We start from the raw sequence: 21,538 nt of genomic DNA on the forward strand, positions 1-21,538 counted from the left end.
CACAACAGCAGAGACTAACCTATGTAAGCTTCTATCACAGTCTCTGCTGATTCCACAGTAGTCTCACCTTACTGACCACCCATTAGCCATGACTACAATGTCTTTGATTCTCATATGTCCTAATCACAGTGTTGCTGACCATGCATTAACTCTCATCACTGTGCTTATTGATCCCTATTAGCCACTGATTGTGTCTAAATACACCCTGACTGGTGTGGCTCAGTGGGTTGGAGTATTGTCTCTCGAACTAGAAGGCCACAGATTTGTTCCCAGCTAGGGCACATGCTTGGGGTGCAGGTTTAGTCTCACATGAAGTGGCATGTGAGAGACAACTGATTGATATTTCTCTCTCACATTGATGTTTCTCTCCCTCTGTTTCTCCCTTCCTTCCCCTCTCTATAAAAAGAAATATTTTAAAAAATAAATAAGGCCCTGGCTGGTGTAGCTCAGTGGATTGAGCATGGGCCTGCGAACCAGACAATTGAGGTTCAATTCCCAGTCAGGGCACATACCAGGGTTGCAGGCCGGTTCCCTGCAGGCCAGTTCCCTGCAGGCCAGTTCCCAGCAGGGGACACACGAAAGGCAACCATACATTGATGTTTCTCTCCCTCTCTCCTTCCTTTCTCCTCTAAAGATAAATAAATAAAATCTTTTAAAAAATAAATTAAATAAAATAAATAAATAAATGCAATGATGGCCCAGTACAGTGCATGCTGGCCATACCTTTGAGCCCATCACTGTGTATGCTAACTCTATATTAGTCTCAACACTGACTGCTGACGACTAGCCACTAGTTTAGTTTTTGCCTCATGTTTCTCAATCATGGTATGTGCTGTGGACCTTATATTAATTACTATCATCACTGTGTCTACTAATTTTGGTTGCAAGTATTATCTATGATCTTGATAAAAAATCAACTCAGTATCCACTGACCCCATTTTAGCCCTGTATCACTCTATAAGCCATTAGCCACCACTAAAGTGATTTTGTCTCCATCAGCCTATTCACTGTCCCCATCCCTACAGATGCTGGTCTCTCCTTATCTACTAGTACAATGTATTGACCTCAAGAGTGGCAGCATAAGGCACTATGCTGGGACTCATTAGAGCCTACCCTACATTAGAACCCTTCATGGTTTCAGATGATCTTGTATTAGTCACCAATACAATGTCTTTGACCCTCATGAGTCCCCATAGCCATGTCTGCTGATACTATATTAGCTCTCGTGTCTGTTGAATTCCCTCTAGTCATTGTTATAGTGTTTTTGATCTTTGTAATTACTCCCCACATTTTGTGATTACCCTATAACAGGACCAATCATTGGTATTTGATCCTTGCGTGTTGGTTTGTTGGCTGTTTTTTAAATCCCTGCAATTGTTCCCTGGACTCTAGTGATTCCTCAGTCTTTCACAATGCTTTCCTTTGTTTTTATTGGGGAAGGAGGGAGAAAAGAAGGGAGAGGAATATCAATGTGTGGTTCCCTCTCACATGCTCCTAACTGGGGACCCAGCCTGCAACCCAGGCATGTGCCCTGACTAGACATTGAACTGGCAACCCTTAAGTTTGTAGTCCAGCACTCAATCCACTGAGCCACACCAGCCAGGGCCAGGTTGCTTTCTTATTTCTCTGTTTTCTGAACTTCAGAGACTGTTCCTTGGTCTTTGGGCTGTGGTTTGATCCCAAGGGTTTATCTCCAGTTGCTGTGGCTGTTTTGTAGAACCTCTCTCTGACTATCCTCTAAATACAAGGTTGTCTATGGTCTCTCCAGATGTTTGATAATTTCTCTGTTCCTCAACTCCAGACACTGTTCCCTTGTCCCTTCAGCTATTTCCTTGTTTCTCTGGCTGTTTCCTGAGCCTAACATTGTTCCCTTATCTCTCTGGCTGTCTTCTGTGTAGTTTTAATTGTTCCATGACATTTAGGGATGATTTCCTCTTCCGTTTGCTGTTCTAGAGCTTCCCTGGCTGTCATCTAACTATAAGGACTATTCTCTGGTGCTCTGGCTGTTTAATAGTCTCTCTGACTGTTCACATCACTGCAGTGAGTGTTCCCTGGTTCCTCTGGCTCTTTTGTAGTGTTCTGGGATGTTTCCCCAGCTCTGGCCTATTGTCTGGAATCACAGACTGTTCCTGCAGCTTGTAGTTGTTCCACAATACCTGAAATAGGTTACCTTACCTTCCCAATTATTACCTCAGTCCTGAATATATTTACACATCTTCCTTCTACTTATATTCTGGTTTCTCCAATTGTTTCTCATTACCAGGAATGTTACATATACTAGATATGGTCAGGGACATTAAACAGCAAGTGGGACTCTCAGGCTGCTCAGGTAGTACCTTTCTTTCAGGTAGATCCCTTTAGCTATGGTTGCTATGGAGACATACATGCCACAGAGAGGCTGCCTGCTTCAGGCTCCTGGTGTAGCTCCTGGCAGAGTATCTGTAGTCCTGAGGTCACTATATCTCCCCATCACACTTCTAGAAAACCCACTAAAGTGAGTAAAGTAACTTACCCTCACCCCTACCCCAGCATTCTGTATATCTGTGAATCTCTGCTTGGGAGAGACCCTGATGGCTGAGGGGAAGCACATGGGGGTGGCAGCCCTGTGTGTGAGGTGTTCAGCATGGTGTCCGGCTCAATGCGTAGCCTGGGGGCTGGCCTTTCCCTCAGTCAAGCCTCAGTCCTTCTCCATAAAAAATGGGCTTCACAGTCTCTACCCAGAATCCTTCCAAGGTCTGTGCTAGGGTTGGAGGATGATCCATGAGTGTATTCACCCCTTGGTAATTTTTTCAGGTCAACACACAAAACTCTTCTAACAATCACTTCATGTGTAATATTACTAACAGTGATTCAATTTTTAGATAGGCTATGTAATATATTAATTAAGAACATGAACAGCGGAGCCAAATCTGTATTGATATCCTGCCCCTTAATAGTTTCTTAAACACAGTACCAAAAGCACACACTATAAAACAAAAAGATAAATTTTACTTTATCAAAATTTAAAATTTTTATGCTGCAAATGATACTGTAAATAAAGTAAAAAGTCAGCCCACAGAATGAGAGCAATTATTTGCTAATCATATATTTGATACACATAATTTCTGTCCAGAGTATATAAAGAACTCAAACTCAATGATAAAAATTAATAAATAACCTAACTTAAAAATGGACAAAGGATCTGTATAAACATTTCTCTAAATGAAATATTCAAATGGCTTAAGCACCTGAAAAGCTGCTCAATATCATTAGGCATCATGAAGATAGAAATCAAAACCGCAAGATACCACTTCACATCCACCAGTATGGCTAGGGAAAAAAAGATGATAATAAATGTTAATGAGGATGTAGAAAAGTTGGACCCATCTTATATTGCGGGTATAATGTATAGTGGTGTAGCTGTTTTGGAAAACAGTTTGGAAGTTTCTCAAAATGAGTTACCACATGATTCAGGAATTTCATTCCTGGGTACACATCCAAGAAAAATGAAAACATGCCCATATAAAAACTTATACACAAATGCGTACAGCAACATTATTCATAGTAGTCAAAAAGTGGGAGCAACCCGAATGTCCATCAGCTGATGAGTGGATAATAAAAATGTGGTCTATCCACACAATGGTATATTATTCAGTAATGAAAAGAAATGTACTGATACATGCTACAACATGAATGAACTTTGAAAACATGGGAGTTCAGAGAAGCCAGTCATAAAATACCACATATTGTTTAATTCCATATATATGAAATGTCTAGAATAGTCAAATCTTTGGAGACTATGGTGAAAGTACATTAGTGGTTGTATAGGGATAGGGTGGGGAGAGGTGGGAGAAATGTAGAGTGACTGCTAATGGGTATGGGGTTTCACTTTGGAATGATGACAATATTCTAAAGTTCTATTGTGATTATCACACAATTCTGTTAATATGTTAATTTAATTGTCATATTAAATGGATAAATTTTACTGTATGTGAATTGCATGTCAATAAAGTTTTAAATATATATAAAAATAAAAAGATTTTAACTAGGTCATAACAAAAAATTTTTAATTAATACCTGCTTGCATTTTGAAAAAAAATTCTGCCTTTTTCTTGTCCTTGTTGTGTGTTACTGGAGAAATCATATTACCTCTCTATGCTTGTTGCTACATCTATAAAATGGCACTAAAATAATGCCTATTAATTCATAGGGATAAAGTGAGTATTAAATCAAGTTATATATGTAAATGCTTAAAACAGTGCTAGGCACATAGCTGTATGTATTATTATTTGTAGTAGTAGTGGTAAATATAATTTAATTTATAACCTAGTAGTGATAAATGTTAGTAATGATTATTTATAATATTGCAAATAATGTTTATGAAGAATGGTCATTTATAATATTGGAAATAATATATCATAGTAATAATTTCATACACTTTGGCACCTTTAACTCATGATTTTAATAATCTCTCCCAAAGACATTTTGAATATTTAGTATGCTTATTATAATATTTTTCTACCAATGATGTTGCTCATACAATAATTTCTAGTGTGCAGATTCCCCTACTGACAAATACTAACATTTTCAAAGACTTCTGAGGACAACCATTCCCCAAGTGATAATTTTCCTGTTTTCTATTTCCAAGTAAGCTCACATCTTGAGGCACTGGGGATTAGGACTTCATTGTATATTTTTGGAGGACACAGTTCAACCCATAACAGTTTGCCATTATGCAGTCCTTGCTATGGTCACATCCTAATGTTTATAAATCTCTACTATTTCCAAGACTACAGATGACATATCCCCAAGCCTTTTGTAAATCATTCCCTTGAAAAGTCCTCTCTCATCAGTGTGGCATATCCCCTCTTTCACAAATACCCAATTGGCAAATATTATATTAGTTTTCCATTGCTGTGTAACAAATTACCACAAACTTAATAGACTAAAACAACACCCATTTATTATCTCACAGTTCTGTATGTCAGAAGTCCAAGTGAACTTGGCAGAGTTCTCTGCTTAATGGTCTCACAGACCCAAAGTCAGAGTGTTTGCCACACTGGACTCTTCTCTGGAGGCTCTCAGAAAGATCTATTTCCAACCTTATTCAGGTTATTGGCAATTCAGTACCTTACAGTTGTAGCACTGAGATTCCCAATTCTTCGCTGGCTGACAAAGCCAATTAGGATGAGCCAAATGCTTCTCATACTTCTAGTTTCTCTGATGTCCTCTTCTGCCACCAGGAGGACAAAACTCATTTTTGAAGGAGGAGTTTTGAAGGAAGAACTCATTTTAAAGATCCTCATGAGCTTAATTAATTAGGTTAGGCTCACTTGGATTAGTTCCCTATTTTAAGGTCAATTGATTAGTAACTTTAATTATATTTATAAGACCCCTTCTGTCATAAAGTAATCCTGCCTGTGACCTTTTCCTGCCAAGATGGAGTCATAGTAACTGGGTTTACCCTCATGCCTGGAATAAACAAAGAAAACAAAAATAGACAAAATACATTGAGAAAAAAATGGTTTTCAAGTCACTGGATGTCAGGCAATAAAGAACAGTGATCTCTGAGAAAAGGGAAACAAATAGGTTAGCCCTATGATTGGTCCAGCATTATTTCCTTGAGAGGGATTTTAAGGCATTGGCAAGAGGGGAAACTGAGGAAGATGGTGAATTCCCTAAGTTGAGAAAGAACTGAAAGTCTAAGGAGAACAAGACAGCTAGAATTCATAGGGCAAGCTATCAGAGTGGAGAAAACTTCACAGAGAGAAGACCCAGTTGATTTGCCTAGGTATTCTGTGTCCTTGAGTGTTCTGTAGAGTACTGATCAGCACATGTGTATGAGGAAACTAAAGCCAGGGAGAGAACCATTTGAATGGATAAGAGCAAATAGTATCTGATGCTCACACAGGGCTTTTCTCACTAGCCAGACTGGAAAAATAGGTCACTGGGTAGAGAATTCAGGAAGCTATTGTCTCATAAGTGGGGATTATTTAGATAGATCTAAAAGTTATATAAGCAAGACCTGTAAAAATTAAACTGTTTCCAAGTAACTTAGCTGTGTTCCAGAACAAAACTCAAGATAATTTATAGGCATGCATAAATATACAACCCAACAAAGTTAAATTTGCAATGTATGGCAATCAAATATTACTAGACATGCCAAGAGGTAGGAAAACAAGACACATAATGAGAATAATCAAGCAATCAACCAACCCAAAACTGACACAAATGTTAGAATTAGTCAACAGGGATATTCAAAAAGTTACTATAAATGTATTCCACATGCTGAGAAAGTTAGTAGAGACATGGAAAATGGGGGGGGAGGCCCAAATATAAGACTTCTACTTCTGGGAAAATGGAGATGTACTTTTCCCTCTTCCTGCTGCTATGTCCAACAAAAAACCCTGGAAATGATACTCATAGAACAAACAAGATGATTCTGAAAGATGGAGTATATAATGTAGACTGGCTAGGGACCTTAGGATTCCCAAAAGAGCATATTGGTGAGTTTCATGGATTTTCCCTTTTTGCCTCATATATCTGAGACTATGCTGGAAGACCTGGCAACTTGGAATGTCAATGGACCCGTACAAAAATATGACCCTAAAATAGCTAGTTTTCTCTAGTCAAGGAACCAGGAAATGGGCAGCCTAACAAGACAGTAAACTTATAGAAAATAGTTGCTTTATTGCATCTGAACAGTATAGAAAAAAATTGTGGCACAACTCACAGTCATACCAACACATGCCAAGTGAGTACCTTATATTTTTACCCTGAACAGGCCCTAAAAGTCATGCCAAACTTCTGTCAAGGTGGTGTCAGAAAAAAATTGATCATGGAGCCAGGACTTTTGTCTCCACTGAGTGGTTATAAGCATGTGTGTGTGTGTGTGTGTGTGTGTGTGTGTGTGTGTGTGTGTAGGCTCCCCACCCTTGATCCTACCCCCTTTTGTTTTTTTTCATGTGTCTTTTATACATATTTCTGAAAACCCTTCCCCTGTTTACCCCCATTATCTCCTCCCCCCTCCCCCCTCTGGTCACTGTCAGTTTGTTCTCAATTTCACTGTCTCTGGTTGTATTTTGCTTGCTTGTTTTGTTGATTAGGTCCCACTTATAGATGAGATCATATGGTATTCGTCTTTAACCACCTGGCTTATTTATTTCACTTAGCATAATGTTCTCCAGTTCCATCCATGCTGTTGCAAAGTGGATTCTAGTAATGTGCCAGTATCTTTTCAGTATTTTATTTTATTGTTTTATTTTGGGAAGAACACTTAAGAGATATAACCTCTTAACAAAAATTAAAAAATATAGTATGTTATTTTGACTATAGGTACAGTGTTATATGCAGTTTACATCTACTACCATACTATGATATGGTGTAACACTGGCATTGTTGCTAAGATTATATTTATAATGATGGTGTAATATATCAGGAAATTGAGTTAAAGACTTTTCAGGATAGAATACTGATGGAAATGACTGGCTTGAGGAAGAAATGGATTTAGCTGATTGTCAACTAATTTCTATGCTAAATAATTCAGTACAAGTGTATCATAAGGTACAAATAGAGGTAGATGAAAGGGGAAGAGTTATCATTAGTATTAAAATATGAAAATGTATATAATGGTTATATAGGGTTAATTAATTTTTTACTATTGCTGTGTGTCATATAAGTGCTATACTAAAACTAGATGCCCAGATAAATGTATTTTGCTATGAAAGAGCCTTGGCCAAAGGCTAGGGGTGGCATGTGTAGTAAAGCATTCAACCTTAACCACAGAGAGACCTTGCCTTTGCCCTCAGCTTCTGGGAGGTAATCTCTAGGGCCCTGGAATGTAATGGCTGGTAGGAATGTTTTTGTCTACCTGGGGGCCTTGTGCCATCCAGACAGTATCTGTGATTTAGGATGGGGGCTCAGAGCCACATCAACAACATGATGAAGGGTAGGGTCTTTGGGTCATGAAACTTGGCCTCCTGAGGGTTGGAAACTGAGCTCAGCCATGTGAGCAAGCAGTCACCTGTACTTACATAATGGAGCCCCATTAAAGGCTCTGGACACCAAGGTTTTGGTGAGTTTCCCTGGTTGGTATTGCTATTGCAATCAATGCCTGGAAAGTAATGCTGTCTTGATTCTGTGGGGAGATGATAAGTAGAAACTCTGCATTTGTTTACCATCCTTCACTCTGCCCTGTGTGTTTCATCCCTTGGCTGATTTTTTTTAAAGATTTTATTTATTTATCTGTAGAGGGGAAGGGAAGGAGAGAGGGAGAGAAACATCAATGTATGGTTGTCTTCGTGTGTCCCCTGCTGGGAACTGGCCTGCAGGGAACCAGCCTGCAACCCGGTATGTGCCCTGACTGGGATTCGAACTGTGATTGTGTGCTTCGCAGGCCCGAGCTCAATCCACTGAGCTACACCAGCCAGGGCCCTTGGCTGATTTTAATATCTATTCTTTAGCTGTAATAAAATGTACCTATGAGTATAATAGCTTTCAGTGAGTTCTGTGAATCAATCTGGTAAGTTATTGAACCAGAGGGTGGTATTGGAGAGTCTTGAACTTGAACTTGTAATTGGTATTAGGAGGGAAGTTTCGTGTGGGGACTGTTTCTTCTAACTTTTGCACAAGATAAACATACAAATATCAATTGATTTTCAATGTATGAGTAATTAGCAAGAAATTGAAATTAAAAACCAATACCACACAATAAAGTTGAAATGAGACACCACCAAGTAAAATAGCATCAAAAATATAAAATACTTAGGGGATAATTTATCAGATGTGAAAGGCCTGTATGCTGAAAACTACAAAATATTTCTGAGAGAAATCAAAGAATACTTAAAGTAATGGAGGGATATACCTTATTTATGGGTCAGAAAACTCAATGTTGTTGAGATTTCAATTCTCCTAAAATTAATCTATAGATTCAAACCAGTCCCAAGAGGTAAACACAGTACTTGCCTCCACACACAACCACATCAAAATTACAACTAAACTGCAGAACAACCATCATTCAGGACAGCCAGAAATCTAGCCGAATGGAAGTCCTACAACTATGGAATTAAAAAAGAAACCATATCGAGACCGGTAGGAGGGGTGGAGACACAGAATGATTTGGTCCCACACCCATGTGTGGCAGATAAAATTCAGGAAGGATATCTCAGGAGTGAGGGGTCCTAGGCCCACACCAGACTCCCCAGCCAAAGGTTCCAGTACTAGGAAGAGAAGTCCCCATAACTTCTGGCTGTAAAAACCAGCAGATTGAAGATGAGGAAGATGGAAACTTCTGAAGTCCTAAGCAGTTCCTGTTAAAGGGCCCATGCACGGACTTACTTGGACTCACTCCCTCTGAGATCCAGAGCAGGGGAAAGCAGCTTGAAAGGCACCGCACCAGAGACATACTGAGAGGCACTGAATTGTTCAGCATTAAGGCAAGAGCTGGGGAGGGCTTTCTCCCAGACAGAAGTGCTGGCAGAGGCCACTGTTCCGTTTTTGAGTCCTCCCCCCTCAAAGCTAGCAGGCAGATGCCATATCTGAGACTCTATCACTCTGGCTCACATTGTTTGCCCTCCCACCCTGTGCCATGATTGCCTGAGGCCCTCACATCACCCAGCTTTCTGGGCCACCAAAGATGTTACCAGTGGCTTTTCCATGCAAATGGCTTATCTTGGCTCATACTTCAGATTTTCTTAAATTCTTTCAAAGAAGCAGCATCTGGCCTCAGCTAACCTCATACCTCTTACTAAGTAGCAGCAGCCAGCCTTGATTCACAGCTTGGCCTCACCTGGACACCTCCAAGTCCAGTACAAGTAGCAGCCACCTGCAGATCACTTTGTAGCTTAGGCTAGGGTGGGGGTGCTCCAAGGAAAGCACAGGTGGTGGCTGACCTTGGCCTGTACGTCCTGGGAGGCCCCAGAGCCAACCCACCTAGTGGACAGCTTCAGACTGCATTGGGACACCACCACCCAACCACCTCCACAAGTGACACACTCAAGGAGCAGTCTCTGGGCATGAGAGCCCTGCTAAAGTAAGTCTTGCTCTGTGGAGTGGGCCTCTGCACAGATGATACCCCATGGTGGTTGGAAGTTGGTTGTCAGTGGTCATAGCCATTCCTTGCATCTTATTGCCCTGGGTAAATCCCTTCCATTGACATGCCAACAGTAATCAAGGCTCAACTGCAAGAGGAGGGAGTGCTCAGCCCACGCAGAAGTTATACTTCGAGTACCCAGCTTAGTTGATAGGGGAAGCTGTGCCACTAGACCCTACAGGATACCTATTACATTAGGCCACTCTGTCAAGCCTGGAAGATGTAACAGCTCTACTTAATACAGAGAATCAAACAAGAGGCTGCCAAACTGAGAAGACAAAAAACATGGCCCAAATGAAATAACAGATCAAAACTCCCAAAAAAGAACTAAACAAAATGGAGACAAGCAATCTTTCAGATGCAGAGTTCAAAACACTGCTTATAAGGATGTTTGGTGAACTTGGTGAGAACCTAAACAACATTAAAAAAAAAGAGTCGGAAATGAAAGATACACTAATTGAAATAAAGAGTAAGTTATAGGAAATCAACAGTAGAGCGGATAAAGCCAAGAATCAAATCAGCGATTTAGAATATAAGGAAGCAAAAAACACCTAATCAGGAAAGTAAGAAAAAAAAAGAATAAAAAAATTAAAATAGTGTAAGGAGCCTGTGGGACAATGTCAAGCATACCAACATTCACATCATAGGGGTGCCAGAAGGGAAAAAGAGAGAGCAAGAAATTGAAAACCTATTTGAAAAAATAATGAGAGAAACTTCCCTAATTTGATGAAGGAAATAGACATAAAAATCCAGGAAGCACAGAGAGTCCCAAACAAGGTGAACTGAAGGAAGCCCACTCCAAGACATATCACAATTAAAATGTCAAGGGTTAAAGAAAAGCCTAAAAGCAGGAAAAAAAAGCAGTTTGTTACCTACAAGGGAACTCCCATAAGACTGTCAGCTAATTTTTTAAAAGAAACTTTGCAGGCCAGATGGGAGTGGCAAGGAATACTCAAAGTGATGAAAAGCAAGGACCTACAACCAAGATTACTCTAACCAGCAAACTATCATTTAGAATCGAAGGACAGATAAAGAGCTTCCCAGACAAGAAAAAGCTAAAGGAGTTCATCACCACCAAACCAGTATTATAGGAAATGTTAGAGCAGGGGTTTCCAACCTTTTGGCATCTCTGGGCTACAATGGAAAAAGAAGAGTTGTCTTGGACCACACATTAAATATACAAATACTAATGAAAACTGATGAGCAAAAAAACAGGTCTGTGCATAATTTTCATGATGTCTGCCACCACAGATAAGCAAAGAAGTCCTCACATAATAACCTCATTATGCAGCAGCCCTTTCAATAATTGTTTTTTAAAGGATTTTAATTTATTTTTAGACGGGAAGGGAGGGAGAAAGAGAGGAAGAGAAACATCAATGTGTGGTTACCACTCATGTGCCTCCAACCAGGGACCCCACCTGTGACCCAGGCATGTGCCCTGGCTAAGAATTGAACCTGTGACCCTTTGGTTCACAGGTTGGCACTCAATCCACTGAGCCACACCAGCCAGGGCTTGATACTCTTTTAAAATCATCAAGCAGGTCCCAGGTTTGTGATCACTAATATAGAAAATGTACATATCTAATAAAATGTCATTGTACATACATTTATTTTACACATTATTGTACATATATTTATTTTATGTGACATTGTGACATATAATCACAAAAAATCTATTAATGTTTAAGTAAGTTTATGATTTTGCATTGGGCTGCATTCATAGCCATTCTGGGCCACATGCAGCCTGTGGGCCATGGGTTGGATACCCCTGTGTTAGAGGGTCTTCTTCATGAAGAAGATAAAAAATACGAACAACAAAATGGCAATATATACATATTTATCAATAATTGAATCTAAAAAATCAAAATAAATGAACAAGTGGTACAGAAACAGAATCATAGATATAGAGAACACTTTGATGGCTGCCAGATGGGAGGGGGTTAGAGGGATGGGCAAAAAAGGTGAAGGGATTATGAAATACAAATTGGTTGTTACAGAATAAGTCATAGGCATGTAAAATATAGCATAGGGAAAGTAGTCAATAATAGTCTAATAATTATGTATGTTGTCAGATGGGTGTGAGACTTATCAGGATAATCACTTAGGTTATGTAATGTCTAATCAGTGAGGTGTACACCTGAAAGCAATACAATAATATATGACAACTGTAATTGAAAATAAAAATGATTAAAAAACCAATCCCAATAAAAATCATAGTAGCTTTTTTGTTGTTGAAATGGACAAACTTATTCTGCAATTCATATGGAAGTGTCAAGGACCTAGAATAGTAAAAAATAACTGAAAAAGAGACTTTATTGAGGTATAATTTACATTCCATATTTAAATTGTACATTTCAATGATTTTTTTAAAAAAACAAAAGTATTATTTTTCATTTTTATTTATTTTGTAAAGGTTTTATTGGTTTATTTTTAGAGATAGGGGAAGGGAGAGAGAAACATTGATGTGAGAGAGAAAAGTCAATCAGCTGCCTCTCATACATGCCCTGACTGGGGACCAAACCCACAACCTAGGCATGTGCCCTCAGCAGGAATTGAAACAGTGACCTTTTGCTTTGTGGAATGATGCCCAATCCACTGAGCCACACTGGTCAGGGCTGTTCTTTTTTCTTTAAAAAAAATCTTTAAATATATTTTTTCAGGCTTTGGTAAGTTTCATTGGAGCAAAATTTCAATGAAAGGTGGCTTTTATTTACAGAATTTAATGTGCTTGGGGACTGTCCAACCCACTTGGACACAAGTGAAGATAACCATTAAACCTGTGTGTGTGTATATAATTTTAAAAATACTCACAAGAGGACATGTTTCCATTGATGAGACAGGGAGAGAAAGAGAGATGGAGGGAGGGAGAGAGAGAGAAAAAGAGAGAGAGAAACATCTATGTGAGAGAAAAAACGTCGATTGATTGCCTCTTGCATGTAACCCAGGATGTGTCCTGACCAGGAATGGGGAATGGAACCACCAATCTTTCTGTGTATAGAACAGTGCTCAAACCAACTGAACCACACCAGCCAGGGTTGTTTATATATTTTCTTATTTTCAATTTGCATACAAAACGTTGTGCTTGCTTCACATTCACAAAAATGGCAATATTGTAAAAGATAAACCCTCCCTTCCCCAAACTTTAATTAAATATTTTTAAAAGTTCAAATAACATATAACTTAGCCCTAGCTGGTATGGCTCAGTGGATCAAGTGCTGGCCTGCAAACCAAAGGACTGCTGGCTTGATTCCCATCAGGGCACATGCCTGGGTTGCAGGCCAGGTCCCCAGTTAGGGGTGTACCAGAGGCAACCAATTGATGTATCTCTCTTGCACATGATGTTTCTCTCCCTCTCTTTCTCCCTCCCTTCCCGGCTCTCTAAAAATAAATAAATAAAATCTTTTAAAAAACATATAACTTAGATTGGTTTAATCTTGAAATGTATTCCATTAAGACTAAAAACTAAACATTTTATATCCTGCACCAAACAGTAAAATACTCAAAGGCCTTCAGAATCCTCTGACTGATTTACATCAATAAGAGCACCTATTTTTTTATGTAGTAAAAGAAATGTGTTAATCTCCAATTCAAATTTCAAGCTTCTGTTGGCCAACCCTGTCAAGGGGAGGCCACAAAGCATCATCTTCTTTTGTAATTTCACTGTCATCAGTAATTCTCTTCACATGAGTCTTCTGTACATATTCCTCTTTTCTGATCAGCAAATCATTTTTGTCATTGCTGTTGTGGCCACGTCTAAACTTCTGTTCCACCAAAACACAAATTCTAGAAACTCATGTCCAAATTTGCCTTTGTGCCCTAAACAGTAGTACAGGTAGAAATTGCTGGCCATAACCATTTTTGTTCCCAGAAAGCCTGCTGAAGGCTTGGCCAACGTCCCACTGGGTGCCTGGCAGTGACATCCAAAAGTTTATTCTTAAGTATGTAACAGGCTCCAAGACACTTTCTTCTAGCTATAGGTGGCAACAGATGTTATGGCAGAGACTTCTTTAAACAGGAATGGATTTAAGGATCACCTCAATGGCCTTTATTACATTTACTCAGTTGCAACCATTGCCACAATCAAATTCCATAACATTTATATCACCCCAATAATATCCCTTGTACTAATTTAGTTAATGACTGTTCTCATTCCCACCTCCAGACAACTGCTAATCTATTGATATCTATAGATTTTACTTTTCTGGACATTTCCTATAAATACAATGTACAAATACAATATTAGATCTTTTGTGTCTTGCTTCTTTCACTTAGCATAATACTTTCGAGGTTCACCCATGTTGTAGTATTTACAGGCACACCTTGGATATACTGTGGGTTCAGTTCTAGATTACTGTAATAAAGTGAGTATTGCAAAAAAGTGAGTCATAATCTTTCTGCTGATCTTACCTTCAGTTTGTAAAAAAAAAAAAAACAACCCCTATGAAGCCCAATAAAACCAGGTATGCCTGAATTAGTATTTATTCCTTTTTATTGCCAAATATACTGCATTTTGTTTATGTAGTCCCCAGTTGATTGATATTGGGATTGTCTCTATGTTTTGCCTCATATAAATAATGCATTTATGAATATTGAAGTGCTTGTGTGACCACATTACATATCTTTTGGGTACATAATAGGAATGGCATTGTTGGGTCCTACAGTAAATTTATAATCAACTTTTTAGAAACTGTCAGACTTTTCCAAAGTGGCTATACCATTTTAATGCATTCACACCAGAAATGTATAAAAGTTCCTGATTCTACATATCCTTACCAACATTTGTTATGATTGTCTTTTATTATAGCCATTTTAGTATATGTATTGTACAAAAAAGTGGTATTTCGTTGTGGTTTTCATTAAAATTTCTCTTATAACTAATGATGTTGGGCAAATTTCATGTACTTATTTGTATGTCTTCTTTTTTTATTGAGTACAATGTCTCCATTTTTCACCCCACCATGCCACCCCACCCTGCCCATCTCTGCCTCCCACCCTCAAACCCACCCCCTTTGGTTTTGTCCATGTGTCTTTCATACATGTTCCTTGATGGTCCCCCACATTGTCTCTCTTCCCCCCTCCTCTCTGGTTACTTTTAGATTGTTATTTCAATGTCTCTGGTTGTATTTTGCTTGCTTGTTTGTTTTGCTTATTAGGTCCCACTTATAAGTGAGATAATATGATATTTGTCTTTTGCCCCCTGGCTTATTTCACTTAGCATAATGCTTTCCAGTTAGCATAATGCTTTCCAGTTCCATCCATGCTGTCACGAACGATAGGAGCTCCTTCTTTCTTTCTGCTGCATGGTATTCCATTGTGTAAATGTACCACAGTTTTTTGATCCACTCATTTACTGATGGGTACTTAGGTTGCAAATGTCTCTTGAAATCTTTTGCCCATTTAAAAATTATTTATTTATTTTTTTAGAAAAGAGAGGAAGAGAAACATCAATGTGTGAGAAACAACAATCAGTTGCCTCTCATACATGCCCCAACCAGGGACCTGGCCCACAACCCATGCATGTGCCCCAACTGGGAATTGAACCTGCGACCTTTCGTGGGATATTGTCCAATGGAATCAAACCAGTCAGGGCCTTTTGCCCATTTTTAAACTGGGTTGTTTTTCTTTTTTTATTATTGCATTCTTTATATTTTCTAAATACAAGTCCTTTGTCAGATACATGATTTACAGATATTTTCTCCTAGTCTGTTTTGTCTTTTCCCTTTCTTAATAGTGTCTTTTGAAGTATAGACCTTTTTTGTTCTGATGAAGTCCAATTTATCATTCTTTTCTTCATGGTATACTCTCTAAGAATTACTTGCTTAATACAAAGACACAGAGATTTTTCTCCTATGTTTTCTGCTAAAACTTTCATAATTTTAGCTTTTATATTTACATCTTTGATCCATTCTGAGTTCATTTTTAGTATGGTGTTAAACAAGATTTAAATTCATCTTTTTGTGTGTGAATATCCAATTATTCTTTCAGTAAATGTTAAAAAGACTGTTTTTCTCCATTGAATTACCTTAACACTTTTATAAAGAATATTTTTACCATAAGTATGAGGGTTTGCTCCTGGACTCTCTATTCTGTTCCATTAACAGAATATTTCTTTGTCCCCATCCCATTACCATACTGTCTTGATTACTCTACTTTTATAATAATTTTGAAATTAGGAAGTGAATTTCCTCCCAGTTTGTTCTTTGGCAAACTTCTTTTTGCTATTCTTGGTCCTTTCTATGTCTGTATAAATTTTAGGATTAGCTTATAAATTTCTAGGCAAGAAAGACTTGTTGGAAATTGGAGAGAGTTGTACTGAACCTGTAGATCATGTAATTTTTCTTTTTTAGCCTGCTAATATGATAGATTATATTGCATGATTTTGAATTTTGAAGCAGCCTTGCATCACTAGAATAAATCCCAGTTGATCATGATATATATGTTTACATATTTCTGGATTCAGTTTGCTAGTATTTTATTGAAGATTTTTACATCTATGTTCATTAGGAATAATGGTCTTTAGTTTTCTTTTCCTGTGATATGTTTGTATGGCTTAAGTATTAGGGTAATACTGCCCTCATAGAATTGGGGAGTACTCCCCTCTCCTGTTTTCTGAGAGATTTTGTGGAACATAGATATTATTTATCTCACAAGTGTTTGATGCCATTAACCAATTAAACCATCTAGTTTTGGTCTTTTGTGTGTGCGAGAAGAATTAAACTGAGGAGGGTATACGGGGGTCAAACAGTAACAGAAAAAATACAATAAATTTTTTTAAAAAAGAATTAAACCTATTAATTGCTTTTATTGAAGGTGGAATATAAAATGGTACAGACATGTGAGGACTGTGATGGGGTCTCAGAACTCAGATATCAGTCAGCTGTCTTGGAGAGACACTATGGTGGGATTGGAGGACAATGAAATAAATATTAAACAACACTGTGATATCACTATATAGCCACCATAATGGCTAAAGTAAAAAAGATAGAAAATAACAAGTGTTGATAAAGTTTAGAGTAACTAGAATTTGCTTCATAATTTGCTGTTGGCACAGCCACTTTGGAAAACTAGTTTTATAAACTAAAGCAGATTATATGGACACTCTATGACCTGGCATTTACTTAACAAATTCATAAATATGTTCACCATTAGATAGGTACTAATATATTTATAGCAGCACTATTCCTAATAATCCCAAGCTGCAAACAATCCAAATGTCCATCAATAGTAGGATGGATAAATATATTATAGCATATTCACATAGTAGAATATAACATGACAATGAATTAACTACAACTATATTAAACAATATAGATGAACCTAACATTCATAATGTGAATGAAAGAAGATAAACACTAAAATATAAATTATAATTGTTTGACTTAATGTATATAAAATACAAAACAGAAAAACAATCTGTGCTGTTAAAAGTAAGGACAAAAAAAAAGTCAGGACAGTGGTTACCTTTGTGGAGGGAGGCAGTAGTAAGGCCTGGAAGGGAGCAAAGGGATTGCTTCTAGAGTGTTGGTCATGTTCTGTTTCTTGATCTGAGTATTTTCAGTTTGTGAGAATTCATTCAGCTGTATGCTTATGACATATGTATTTTCTGTATGCATTATACTTTAGTAAAATTAAATTGCATTTAAGAAATAAAACTCCCTTTCTCATGAGTATTGTTTAAAAACATTTAAGAGAAAATGAGAAAGTATCTATATATCAGTGCTTTAAAAAAAGCAATGCTCTTTCTAGAAAAGTCTTCCAGTTATTCAACTATCATAAGCTTAATCATATCTTAAACTAGCCAACTACAATGCAAAATGACTATCCCACAGCAATCCACACAAAAGTAGTCTTAATATGCATATAGAAAATGAATGTGTTAATCAAATTGGTAGAAAAATAAAAGCAAAACTTTATGTATTAAAACCCAATTTCTCACTCATTCTTTTTCGAACAAGAATTCAAAAGAAAGCAAAGGCTTCAGTGGATGAGACTGGAAGTCCAGAGTCTCATGGGTCAAGGTCAGTCACTAAAGAGATAAGAAGTCTGTGGCATGCAATTGATGTAAATGGTAGGTTTTGGGGTATGGGTTAGAAGGTATGCATGGTTTTTTCGAGTGTGAATCATCAACCTGTTGCCACATCATGGAATTAATGAGGGAACAATTGCCACCTTTAGATGTGTGCAACATGTAATAACTGTATTCTTGTAACATAAGCTAGAGCTTTGCTTAATTTGCCAATGCATAAAGTCAGACTTAACTTTAAGTTTTAAAATTACATTTTTAAGAAGCATACCATGGTGACTTCTCAAAGGGAAGAGAAAGAATAGTTCATGGCAGTCTTTTCTGTGTCCTAAATGTCAATGATCACAAAAACTCCTGGCTTCTACTCACAGATCTGCATTCTGAAGTAGGTTTTTGCCTTGACTTCTGTGCCCTGCAAGTATTTAGACAATGAAAATGTTTTTCCCAACCCTAGAAATTTGAAAAACTTTGTCCAATATTGAATACCTTTCACTCCAGGGTATGAAGAACTAATCAATGCTGAATTTATAAAGTCCTTTATTCAAAAAGTGAAACATATGAGATTACAAATAATCTTCTGGGGTCCCTTTTTCTACTATTTGCAGGAGCTTGAGACCCACCTACATGAGTCATGAAACCAAACAGGACTATTGTTGAAAGAGTCTCCCTACATGTAGAATTGTGTATCAACTGTGGTGATGCAGTTATTTGGTTTTGGGGGATACTTGGCTTTGTTTGCATTCTGTTCACTTCACATGCAGTCTGTTGCATCTATTTCCCCACGCACAATGATTGTGGCATCAGGCACTCCTCTTCTTCACTATGAGCCATCTGATGCATACACAGCTACAATTTCCAGCTGAAGGCGTTTTTTCAGTCACTGCTTTTATAAAATTTTTCTTCACTATGAGTTTTCTGGTGTTTAATGAGATTTGATCTGTCAGTGAAGGCCTTCTGACATTCTGTACAAGCATAGGGTTTCTTTCCTGTGTGAATTAACTGATGCATACTTAGTGTTGCTTTCTGGATGAAAGCTTTCCCACATTTACTGCATCCATAGTGTCTCTCTCCAGTATGAGATTTCTGATGGATGGTGAGGCGTGATTTCCAGGTGAAGGTTTTTCCACAGTCACTGCATTTATAGGGTTTCTCTCGAGTATGGATTTTCTGGTGTGTTATGAGATTTGACCTGTCAGTGAAAGCTTTCCCACATTCAGTACATATATTGGGTTTCTCTCCTGTGTGAATTTTCTGATGCACACGGAGTTGTGACTTCTTAGTGAAGCATTTTCTACAGTCACTGCATTCATAAGGCTTCTCTCCAGTATGAATTCTATGATGTGCAATGAAATGTGATTTCTGGATGAAGGCCTTCCCACAGTCAGGACAAACATAGGGTTTCTCTCCTGTATGGATTCTCTGATGCACACTTAGTGTTGATTTCTGGATAAAGGCTTTCCCACATTCATTACATTCATAGTGTCTCTCTCCAATATGAGATTTCTGATGTATTTTGAGGCGTGACTTCCATATGAAGGCTTTTCCGCAACCATTGCATTTATAGGGTTTCTCTCCAGTATGAGTTTTCTGATGTTTAATGAGATTTGACTGATCACTGAAAGCCTTCCCACATTCAGCACACATATGGGGTTTCTCTCCAGTATGAGTTTTCTGATGAGTAGTGAGGTTTGTCCTATGAGTAAAGACCTTCCCACATTCTGTGCATATATAGGGCTTTTCTCCTGTGTGAATTCTTTGATGCACATGGAGTTGTGACTTCTTAGTGAATGACTTCCCACAGTCACTGCATTCATAAGGCTTCTCTCCAGTATGAATTCTCTGATGTGTATTGAAATGTGATTTCTGGATGAAGGCCTTCCCACATTCAGTGCATACGTAGGGTTTCTCTCCTGTGTGGATTCTCTGATGCATCCTGAGTGCTGATTTTCTTGTGAAGGCTTTCCCACACTCACTGCATGCATAGAGTTTCTCTCCAGTGTGAGTTTTCTGATGAATACTGAGGTCTGAATTTTGGGAGAAGCCCCTTCCACATTCACTGCATTCATAAGGTTTTTCTCCTGTATGAATTCTCATATGTCTAAAGAGATAAGATCTGTGGAAAAAGGCTTTTTCACATTCACTGCATTTGTAGGGTTTCTGCCCAGTATGAATTTTCTGATGTGTAGTGAGGTTTGACTTGAGAGTAAAGGCCTTCTTACAATGAGTACATATATAGGACTTTTCTCTTGTATAAACACTCTGAGCTACATCAGTTTGGGGCTTCTGGGTGAAGACCGTATCACTTTTGTTGCATTCATGAGATTTTTCTCCAGCATTAATTCTCTGATGTGCAAAGAGATCTGACTTCTGGGTGAAGCTCTTCACATACTCAGTACATACACAAAGTTTCCTCCTGGTGTGAATTTTCTGATGGTGGGTGAGAGCTTGTTTGTGGCCAAGATGTTTTCCACACTGATTGTGTTCACAAGCATTTGCTCCTGTATTAGCATTGTCATTCTTAGTGCAGGAAGAGCTATGGGAAAAATTGTTGCCATTTCCAAAAATCTTATCCAGGCTCATTGTTGCATTGCTTTTATTATGATTATGTAAGTTTAAAGTATGCTTCAAACCCTTTCCAAATGTGTCATAGTTATGGAGTCTTTTAATTGAAGGAACAATCTTGGTACTCACATGAATTAGTTTTTCAAAGTTTTTACATTCATAGCCCCTCTCTTTAATGAATACTTTCACATGACTTAGAGGGTTATTTTGCTTTTCTTGATCTCTCTCCGGCTGGTCATTATCTTGCCACAATTCTAAAATGGAACACAATGAATCTTCTATGGATTGACCAAATTTCTCACACTGGAATAAAACTTCTCCAGAAATTCTCTGTTGTTTGGTTTGCCCAACATCTTCATCTAAAAAGAAAAAGGGAAAATGAAAATGACTCAAAGAATAATTAGCAGAGGATAGAGGGTACATACAATTCAGACAAGATGAACACAGAGTCCATATGACAATAATGAAAATAGTGATAATGCAGTAATATAAAATTCTTGTAGAACATGCACTATATACAAAACAATTATATAACATTTGTGATGCAGTGGGCACTGTTCCAAATGCTTTACACATAACAACTGATTTAATCTTCACTAAACTCTAAGAGGTAGCTATCATTATCAATCATGTTTTATAGATGAGAAAACAAACACAGATAAGTTATGTAACTTGTTGAAGATCAAATAGCCAAATAAGTGAGAGAGATGGGATTTGAACCCTGGGAATCCATATCCACTAGTAGAAGGTCTGGATAATGAACAGAATAACCAGAAGAAGAAACTAAAGTCTGTTAAAGGGAAGTCTGGCATGCAAGAAATATTTCAGATTATACAAGGTCTGTCCAGAAGGTATCCAGCTATGTTCTATGAAAAATAGACATT

The 21,538-nt window shown here is 37.9% G+C and overlaps 1 protein-coding gene and 1 pseudogene across 2 annotated transcripts in view; both read right to left on the bottom strand.

Moving 5' to 3' along the window:
* Positions 1-13,487: 13,487 nt before the first annotated feature.
* On the bottom strand, positions 13,488-14,937 carry LOC119059321 (protein mago nashi homolog 2-like; annotated as a pseudogene).
* A 212-nt stretch (positions 14,938-15,149) lies between these two features.
* Positions 15,150-21,538, bottom strand: part of ZNF41 (zinc finger protein 41) — a 47,823-nt gene continuing 41,434 nt past the window's right edge. For both annotated transcript variants that reach the window (XM_037160086.2, XM_053670641.1), the window contains exon 5: positions 15,150-21,013. In XM_037160086.2, the coding sequence (XP_037015981.2) occupies positions 18,966-21,013 (2,048 nt within the window). In that variant the 3' untranslated portion in view covers positions 15,150-18,965. The remainder of the gene's footprint in view (positions 21,014-21,538) is intronic.

Source organism: Artibeus jamaicensis, unplaced genomic scaffold (genome assembly GCF_021234435.1).
Source record: "Artibeus jamaicensis isolate MK-2021 breed Jamaican fruit bat unplaced genomic scaffold, CSHL_Jam_final contig_60, whole genome shotgun sequence".
Lineage (NCBI taxonomy): Eukaryota > Metazoa > Chordata > Mammalia > Chiroptera > Phyllostomidae > Artibeus > Artibeus jamaicensis.